Below are 9,522 nucleotides of genomic sequence, written 5' to 3'. Positions count from 1 at the left end.
AAATAATGTGCTCTAGTCTCTAGGATCAACCAGACAAACTTTTTATTGACATTTATTGAATTAGCTTAGTTTCCATTCCAATATAATTTATAATCAAAAATTCAAAATCTTATTGAAAACGCTTCAAAAAGGATTTTTGCCAAAGTATTTTCTCTTTCTTGGTGAACCTAGAACCCAAATCTCAATATTGCTAATCTCGAAAGGAGGGGGAAACCCAAAAACAGAAAACAAAGTTGGTTTGCTAAGGCAGTTTCTAGTTGTAACCAACAACTTTACATTGTCTTTTTTCCATCAATGAAGGCAACTAATTGCCGTAACAAAGTTCCAATTATAGCACAGGAAATAAATAAATAAAAAGTTGGTTCCATGACCCCTAATTACACCCATGCAACCCAAAGTTTCATTGTTAAACCATAACAATTAACAACACAAACCATGTCTCTCCTCTTCATATAAAAGAGAGTTATTACTTGTTACATTCCAACCTTCATCTCAAGTTTCCTTCTGTTTCTGTGTGTTTTCCCTTATTACCTTAATCAGATCACATAAAAACTAGGAAAACTAATCCAAGACATGGGTTGTGGGAAGTCCAAACATGATGTTGCTTCAGGAAACACCGTCCTCCAGCGCAAGAAATCCGGTGTGAGCAGCCAGGAAAATGGGACAGAAACCAAAGACACAAAAAACAACAATATTGTTGACAATGTGAGGTCAGAGGTACAAGTGGAACAGAAGGAGAGTGAAAGTGTCAAAGAGTCTGATGTAGTGGTTAATGATGTCAAAGGTAAAGATGAGAAAACAAATGTGCAAGAGAAGGAGGAAAATGAGGGTGGAGAGGAGAAGTCTGAGTCTGAGAAAGATAATACATTGAAGGAGAATGAACAGAAGATCAATGATGCTGAAACTGATGATGCTACAGAAGAGAAAACGCCAGCAGAAAATGAAAAAGGTGTGGAAAGAATGAACCTCTAGAGTTTTCTTCAAATGGAACTTAAAATTCCCTTGAACCCTTTAGTCATTTTTGCATAAAATTTTCTTAAAAAATTTCAAGCACAAGTGATTGAGTATAAATTTTAACAACTTTTATTCTTTTACATCACATTGTCTTACATCCCTTCAACACTGAATTTCCCTTTCTCTCTCTTTTCTAATTTCCTCTTTTACATTACTCATCACATCTTGTTTTCTTTCTTCTATTTCTCTTGTGTCATCTCATACCCCTTTACGGAGAAATTATTGCGTGGTTGAAACCATCATATGTCCATAGTCATAACTAATTTTTATGTGACACGTAATCAAGTTTTTTGATTTACAGGAAAAAGCTAATAAAACTCAACTGCATGTCATGTAATAATTTCTTCCTTCACGACTTATGAGAGAATCATTTTTTAAAATTTTAATTTGCTTTTATATGTGTACAGAGGATGTCAGTGTGAAGAAAGAAGAAGACATAAAAGACACAAACACTTCAACCTCTGAAGGTGAAGAAAAGGATATGAAAGCTGAGGAGGTATGTGGGGTTAACAAAATTTCACACATTAATTAGTCACAAGTGCTAGTTGTGTGAAAGGAATTTATGGAGACATGTTTGTTGTGCAGCAGGGACAATAGAGAATCCAACAACCAGCGAAGATGTGAAAAACCAGAGGAGATTAAGGGCAATTGGAGATAATACAGATATCATTCTGGTTACTTTTATGTGATAGCTTTTGTGGTCTGTGTTGATCTTTCATCCTGGATTTAATTATACTTCGTTTCCCTTTTCTGTGTCCTCTCAAAATGTAACAAGTTGGAGATAATGGAACAGTTATAGTACTTCATTCATTCTTTTCTTTCTTATGAGAATCTAAAGTGTGGTAATTCTAATTTAAAATAGGCAAATGTTAACTAATAAATATTTTTTCTTATAATTTACACAATAATTATTTACTCATTTTAATTTATTAATCATGATTTTTCTATTGGAAGGTGAAAATTTGTGTTATCTATTATCATTTTTACACTATCATATATTTATATAATAAGTATTTTCTACTTAATCAATATCCTAAAAATACAGTAAGGTTTTTTTTTTTAATATTCTCTAACATAGAAGCATAGTTACCGATGACAATGATATTGTAATTATCGTAGCTTTCATCACTCGTGAGATCAACAAATTAAATGAAACTTAATTTGAAAATTCTAGAGAAGGACAAGCAACCTCTTTGTTATAATGCTATCAATAATTAATGGAAAGAAATGAAGGTCGAAAAAGTATCATCAAGGACAAGGAGGATGAGGGCTCTATAACCCTCAGCGTTAAGTATGTTGTACCGTCAAATCTCTTATTATTTTAATCGTTGATTTAATTGACGTGATTAATTTAGTAGAAAGAAAGAATAAATTCAATTTCTCAAAAGAAAAAAAATAATAATAAATCCTTACATGAATACGTAAATTGGTTATCAAATACAAATATTAACCCTGTCCATTTTTATTTTATGTGCCAATTCGAACTAAACTTTTTGAAGGTTGGACATTTTTCACGTTTTTAATGTAGACTTACGGGATTCATTTTAATTTTGAACAAATTATAGGCCACTAAGTTACTACTTGTCTACTGTATGGGCAGAATCTATTTTATCCGAAAAGTGGATCTTCTGTATTTGACTTTTCTTTTGGTAAATCAAAGGAGGAAAGAGTCCTAAGAAGAAGAAAAATTGCCTCAAATAAGTTATTCATGATGGATAACTCTACCAAAACCAGTATACAGCCTGACAAAATTTGTATATTCAGATTAACATTGTAAAGTCTATAAAAAATGGGTCAAATCCACTTTATGAAAAATCCTTTAAAAAAATAAGTATTTTAATTTTATTAAAAAGATAAAAGAAAAATAAGTAACTTTTTATAAAATTATCAAGTGAAAGAGTTTAAAAAAAACAAATATATTTTTTCTCCTTGTAAAAATGACAATTCAGATTTTATCCTACTTGTAATTAGTTTTGGTCAACATAAATTTATAATGTGTCATTTTTTGTTTGAAATAAGATTTAGATATTTGATCCAAACTTATATGTATAAATTTTTTACATCAATTATATGTATAATCAATGTAAAAAAAAATCATTATCATAGATTCAGATATAATCAAACCTTATTTCTTATAAAAAAAAATGACACATTATATTTTTATGAGAATGAAAAACTAATAAAAAATTTACAAATGTGTATTCAGTATTTTATCAATTTCACAAGGATGAAAAATATATTTTAATCTAAAAAAAACTAGTTTTTCTCCTCTCGCATGCATTTTCTCTCTTTCTCCCCACTCCTATAGCATGTTTAGTTTTAGGTCTGATTGTTCTAAAAATCACATTAAATTCACGTTTAAGGCAGAATACACACGTTTGAATGAACAAACACATCCAAATGAGTTTAAGCCCTATTTGGACAAATTTCTCATCATGAGCACTTATAAAAGACAAAAATAAGAAGAGAAACGAAATAAAGTTAAAAATTAACTTTAGTGAAGTTAATACAAGAGTTTTTACAAATTAGTTAATACAAGAGTTTTTGACAAATTATGTCATGTTATGATTGTGATTATTGCCAACACCGAATAAATCCACAATTTTAAAGTGGTTGATAATGGAAATATATCTCCGAACAAAATGTAAATTAAAAAAATTAGCCTAATAGACACTTTGGAGAAACAGAGAAATTGAGTAAAATTAAACTTTGGATACGACAATGGGTAAAAAGAATTATCACCCAAATGAGGAGTGGAATTCAGTAGAATTTGAAAGTGAAATTATACAATTGACAAAGTATCAAGAATTATTACTTATGCAGTAAAAAATATAGAATTATTAATTATATATACAAGGATGAACATATATACACGAGTCAAAGACTATACAAACTCCTTCCAGCCCTAGCCAATTCAATAAAATTGTTCAGCTGTATGGACCGTGAAGAAAAAATAAATCTGAAGTATAATGCCCCACAGCAAACCTCTGGAACATATCATGCAAGAGATATCTAATGCCAATTCAATCAACATTAATGGGATTTTCCTGATTGTCACCCTCTCCACCCAATTTGATGAGGGGGGTTGCAGGATCTCTGGACAAGATTAAGTTTCCTCTTGAATCTCTGATGCTAGTATTCTGAACATGAGAATCCATAACAATTCTGCATGAACTAGGCTCATCTGATCCCATGTCTACGCCATAATAGACTAAGTGATCAGCAATGCTATTCCCAGTCACCGACCTGCATTAGATAACCAAATCAAATTTCAGCAGCATTCGATCGTAACACCAAAATTAAGGGAAACTCTTAAATTTTATTCACACCCATGCAGTGGCAAATTCATGAAGTCTACATTTTTAGCGGCATTATGGCAGAACAGATAGACTAACCTGCTGCAATCCGGATCCTCACCAGATTCATCACAAATCTTCTCAACGTTGTACACAAGACTACCTAATCCGATGTTATAAAGCCAAACCTGCAGTCCACAAGTTCTTAGGTTCTTGAACAATTGGGAAAACAAATTAAACAAGTGCCATAGGTTTGCACTCCCCACAATAAATAAACAAGGAGTCATAGATCATGACAACAGAATGACCAACACTAAAGTTATTGCGTTGTCCAAGCAACAAACAAGCAGACAGATAAGGCACAAAATATATATATTTAAGAGCTTGGAAATGGGAACCTCTATCACATTCACATCGCTGGGGGCACAGGGGAGAGATGGTATCTCAAATTAAGTCACGCCAAAATGACACACAAGCACCAAACTATAATTGTCCAAACAAATTAACATGCAAGCATTATTCCTAATGTTTTCAAAACTATCAGAAATGGTGAAGAGGGAGATTTTAGTGACAAGTAAACACAGAATTTGAATGGGTAGGAAAAATATGGCTGCAATGAAGGAGATGAGAGTTATTACAAACGCACAGAAGAGTGGCCATTTATAACTAGGTGCAATTTAATATATTAATATTAATAAAGATATGCAAAAAATATTTCCAATATTCACAAAAATATCTAATGGCTACCAAAGGACAAACAGCAGATGACATAGTCATAAATTCCCACAAACAAGGAGACAAGCTGACTTTAATTTAAAGACAATATAACAGGTTTAGTATACAAATTTCATCATTTCATTATGCCATGCCCTACCTCTCTTGGGAAGTGGTGGTATGTCTTCTGCGGTAAATAATAATAATATGGAGGCAAATGAGGTACAATATCATGGTCATTTGTGACTCGGATGGTATTTGGAACTAGTTTGGTATAGAGAGATGCAAAAGCAGCATTTCCAACACGAGGTTGTCCAAATGTCATAACTTGAACATTTTTTTCATTTTGATTTACCTGTAAGAATGTAAAATCAAATAAGTAACCATTTCGTCCCTATAAAATACAGAAATCTTGAAATGACTACATGAGAACTTAAATAATGGTCTTTAAAAAGTAATAATAACACAATTTTGCAGTTTGGACTTTGGATATTATTCACGTGACCAAACTAGTGCCATCTTAGGAAAGTTTGTCATTTTCTCCTCAAAAGGTGCGCTGCAACATCATTGATCCAGAACATAAATGATTTTACAAATTTCCATATTAGCCATCGATTGCATAATATAGCACTCCACTTTTACCCAAGCCTAGGACAAGCTATATAAATTTCTAACATTAATAAAAAAATAAAACACTTTCCAAATATGATACTTCCACATGAAATTCAAAGTCCCTGCCTCAGGCAAAATATAGACAATACTTATGCAAAAAAAAATTGAAGGGAGATTGAGACCATAAAACCTTGTTGTATAATGCCCCGTCATGCCAAGACAGCTAAACTATAATTACCGTTAAATCAAGTCCACAAAATGAAGCCATTGCCCCTCCCATTGAATGCCCTGTTGCTATAATTTCAATATCTCCATAAAACTTCTTTGCTCTTTCAACAGCATCTAAAATTGCAGGACGTATTGTTGTATTGTGGTATGCGGTATAAAAACCACGGTGTACCTGGAGACAGTGATAACAATATGTCAGAACTAACACCAATACAGAGAAATTGAGCATAACCTAAGGCTAAGCTTTTACACACCATTGCATCATCCATGCCTGGATAATTTATATCATGCTGCTTCCAATATAAATCTTCAATCCAATTCTGTAAGCTGTATAAAAGTGGTTACAAAGAAATCAGCTCAGAATATAACTGAAGTTGCCTCGTAGGTAAGCCAAACATCTGACAGACTTGAAATGTTTCCTTATTAACATATATTTTTGGACTCTTTTTTTTCTCTATAGGAAAATTATTGGTTCTCTTAGTAGACAAGCTATATACTCTAATACTCTCAAAGGTGAACAATAGAAGGGAACTTGTGTTCTCTTAAGAAGCACAATGACCAAGCATTTCTTTCACATATAGATAATTATGCTCTGACTTTCTCAATGTCAATATATGAGAGCACATGTGGCTTTAGACACAATCTATAATGTACAAACAAATCAAACATGATAGGACATCTGGATGGCCATCTGCACTATTTCAAAACTAAAGAATGTTGCTGATCAATTTAGGGTCTAAAAGAAGGCATGCCCACATGCCTGGTGCACATAAATATGGAAACAATATATTACTTAACCACCTATGATTTAAATAATCAAGACACCATTGTGCCAATAATACATTGCATGCACAGTAAATCAAGTTAAATGCATTTGCTTAGCTTACAATTACATATCCATCAATGCATGCATACCAGCATATGAACATCATACAAAATTCACATGCATAAGCAAACCATTCTTGTTTCTAAAGCATAACAGTGCCTGTTCTAGGAATCACATACAACATTGTGGTATTGCACTCTGGTAGATCCATTTTAATGGTGCCTATACAGTTGTGAGCCCAAAGTTCCATAAAAAGTAAATTTAATCCGGTAAGAAAGTCCACCTGTGTTCATTTGTTCCTCTGAATGCAATGATAATGGCACAAGGATCATCAGCCACTCCAACAAATGCCTAGAATAGGTAATGAAAATTATATTAAAACAAAGTATATTAGTATAAAACTTTGGAATAATTTTTTCTATGATGAGCGCCCACCTGTAAGCAATGCTCGACGTCAACAACTAACTCTATCATTTCAAATCCCTGTTTCCATTTTAAAGATCTTTAGACCAACCATTTTAAACAGACAAATTAGTAGTACACCAGAATGTAAATAATTCAAAGTTGACTCATGACGTAAGTGAACATGTAAAGTTAAAATCAATATTCACATTTTCAGCACCTTGGTCAAGCCATTACACCTAGAGCACGTCCAAGTAAAAAGTTCAGTTAAATCTGACAAGTATACCTGCAAGAACCAAACCTACCTTAGTCCCTTATATAATTTATTCAGAATTCCCAGTGCCCTAAACAAATTGGCTAATGGATGTAATGAAACTTCAGAATCACTGCATCAGGCAAGTGAAATTAGTTAAATTCTGAAGTTATTATGATATACTTCAATATATCCCCCCTTTGACTTATTTTGACCATGGCCTGATAGAGATGGGAAGTCTCTCCATCAGGATCGGCACAAGAGAAAGTTCCCCAATTCTTAAATTAGTTTAGTTCTGCAAAGCAAATATAAATTCATTGAGTCTGTTTATCAGTAAAAGAAAGAGGGTATGGTTTTAAGTGGCCTACCTAAAGCTGTCTCGAATACGTATTTGGGAATTCTGAATTATTATAAACAATGAAAGTCCCATAAATCAGACTTATCATTAAAGTTATAAAATACTAAACCGCTTAGAGACAGAGAGAAAGGGAGTTGAAACTCTAAAATTACATCACAATCCCAACTCTCAAATTCATGACTAACCCTTCAATTCCATGGCTAACCCTTCAATTCCATGATTTATAAGATTAGAAAACAAATAATACACATAAACAATTCTAAATCATTTGCCTACACATCTTAAAGGTTGAACATATAAAATTCCCATAAAACTCACCGCAGAAGCATATTCCACTAATATTGTAGCAAGCGTATGATTGTATTGGTAATGAGGCTTTTTATGTCTAACCTTGAGTTCTGCAAATGGAAAAGACATTACATTTCATTATTGTTATGCAAACGTGAATGATCCAATTTGCAGACAAAACTAAACAAAATCCAATGAATTGAAAGATAACAGAGAGAAACAAGACAAACAATGTCGCAAACCCTAGAACATTAACACAAAAGTTCAAGCTTTACCTCTACCATCAGAAAAGGCAAGCAGGCACAAACAAGTAACCAATATTATCAACCAACTAGTTTTTCCCATATGCTCTGCAATTGAAGTACACAAATCAAAGCAAGAAAAAATCATTTTTTTATAAAGAAAAATATCAATCACTTCAACACCAACCACAATTGGGGGAAAAAATTGGGAACGTGTTCCGAGAAAACGGAAACGTTAAAGAGAAAATTGAATAGTTGAATACGTGTGTAAGAGGAGCACGGTGGAACCGGAAGCGGAATCGCGAACCGCGAAGGTTGCGGTGGGTTTTCCGGCGAAAAGGGTTTTCTCCAGCCAAAGAGATGAAGGAGAAGTCAAAGAGTCGTAACAATAATAATTTGAAGAAAAGAAGAAGCAGTGCAAATACGACGTCGCAGGGGTTGATTTAGTCATTTCGTGCCGTACTGGAACACTCTGATTGACTCAGCTGTTATTTAATATTTAATTGCCACGAGGATGGATGAGATTGGGTATAAGTATATGGATGTGAATTATTGAGTGTGTGTCCCTCAAGCCTCTTGTTCTTCAATTTTCTTCTTTCTTCTTGGAATATTCAGTTTCGTGAAAAGTTTCAATTTGAAACAACAACATTATTAAAATAATAAAATACTCAATTTATTTTATCTTTCAGATGTTGAAGGATAATTCAATCAAATAAAACATTTCATTGTGATCGTTGTCTTTTATTGGTTAAAATATATATTTTTTTTATAAAATATTCAAAATTTGTTTTTAGTCTTTACAAAAGTTTTTATGTATTTTTCATCCTCATAAAATTATATTATTATATTATACTAGTGGAGAGAGAGGCATTTCGCACTTCTTTGTCTATTTTAACTAAAAATAAAAAGAAAAAAGAAAAAATTATTAGAAGTTAAAAGAAAACATGAGAATAGTAGATAATTATTACAAGAGAAGTAATAAAAACTAACAAATGATAAAATGGTATAATAAAATGTATACCTCAAATGGAAATATTTCTTTTATTATTAGTATAGATGGTAGGTTTGGAGTATCAAATTTAAACCTGAGATAATAAATCTAAGATTCATGAGATAGGAAGTAGTCTTAAGTCCTCCTCTCTAGATTTAGATAGCATGATTTAGAACTCTTGAATTGTGAGAGAAAATCAAATCAAGAAACTCAACTATACAATTCTTTGGAGGGTCTAAGAATGATGGTAGTGACAACAACATAGTTTGGATGAAGAAGATATTACAAGAGTATTAGT

At 32.4% G+C, this 9,522-nt stretch overlaps 2 protein-coding genes across 8 annotated transcripts; one reads left to right on the top strand and one right to left on the bottom strand.

The window, feature by feature from the left end:
- The first annotated feature begins 403 nt into the window (after positions 1-403).
- LOC102661704 (microfibrillar-associated protein 1) lies at positions 404-1,820 on the top strand. 2 transcript variants are annotated; one of them, XM_014767823.3, is made up of 3 exons: positions 404-949; positions 1,422-1,510; positions 1,603-1,820. In XM_014767823.3, exons 1-3 carry the CDS (start codon positions 574-576, stop codon positions 1,609-1,611), a joined length of 474 nt encoding a protein of 157 aa, XP_014623309.1. In that variant the 5' UTR covers positions 404-573; the 3' UTR covers positions 1,612-1,820. The 2 variants fall into 2 exon arrangements, with proteins under 2 accessions (XP_014623309.1, XP_014623308.1); XM_014767822.3 differs by having other exon boundaries at positions 1,600-1,820.
- A 1,984-nt stretch (positions 1,821-3,804) lies between these two features.
- LOC100811709 (lipase) lies at positions 3,805-8,654 on the bottom strand. Of its 6 annotated transcripts, none has more exons than XM_041009961.1 (11): positions 8,497-8,654; positions 8,267-8,341; positions 8,022-8,101; positions 7,302-7,378; positions 7,126-7,192; positions 6,974-7,041; positions 6,119-6,191; positions 5,875-6,036; positions 5,185-5,379; positions 4,410-4,522; positions 3,805-4,260 (listed from the first exon to the last, which is right to left on the bottom strand). In XM_041009961.1, exons 2-11 carry the CDS (start codon positions 8,334-8,336, stop codon positions 4,038-4,040), a joined length of 1,128 nt encoding a protein of 375 aa, XP_040865895.1. In that variant the 5' UTR covers positions 8,337-8,341; positions 8,497-8,654; the 3' UTR covers positions 3,805-4,037. The 6 variants fall into 6 exon arrangements, with proteins under 6 accessions (XP_040865895.1, XP_040865896.1, XP_003546094.1 ...); XM_041009962.1 differs by having other exon boundaries at positions 7,126-7,173; positions 7,313-7,378; XM_003546046.5 differs by having other exon boundaries at positions 4,410-4,498; positions 7,126-7,173; positions 7,313-7,378; positions 8,497-8,653.
- Positions 8,655-9,522: the final 868 nt, after the last annotated feature.

This window comes from Glycine max, chromosome 15, assembly GCF_000004515.6.
Source record: "Glycine max cultivar Williams 82 chromosome 15, Glycine_max_v4.0, whole genome shotgun sequence".
Classification (NCBI taxonomy): Eukaryota; Viridiplantae; Streptophyta; class Magnoliopsida; order Fabales; family Fabaceae; genus Glycine; species Glycine max.
The sequence above is the reverse complement of the archived record's forward strand: the minus strand, read 5'-3'. Positions and strand labels throughout refer to the sequence as shown.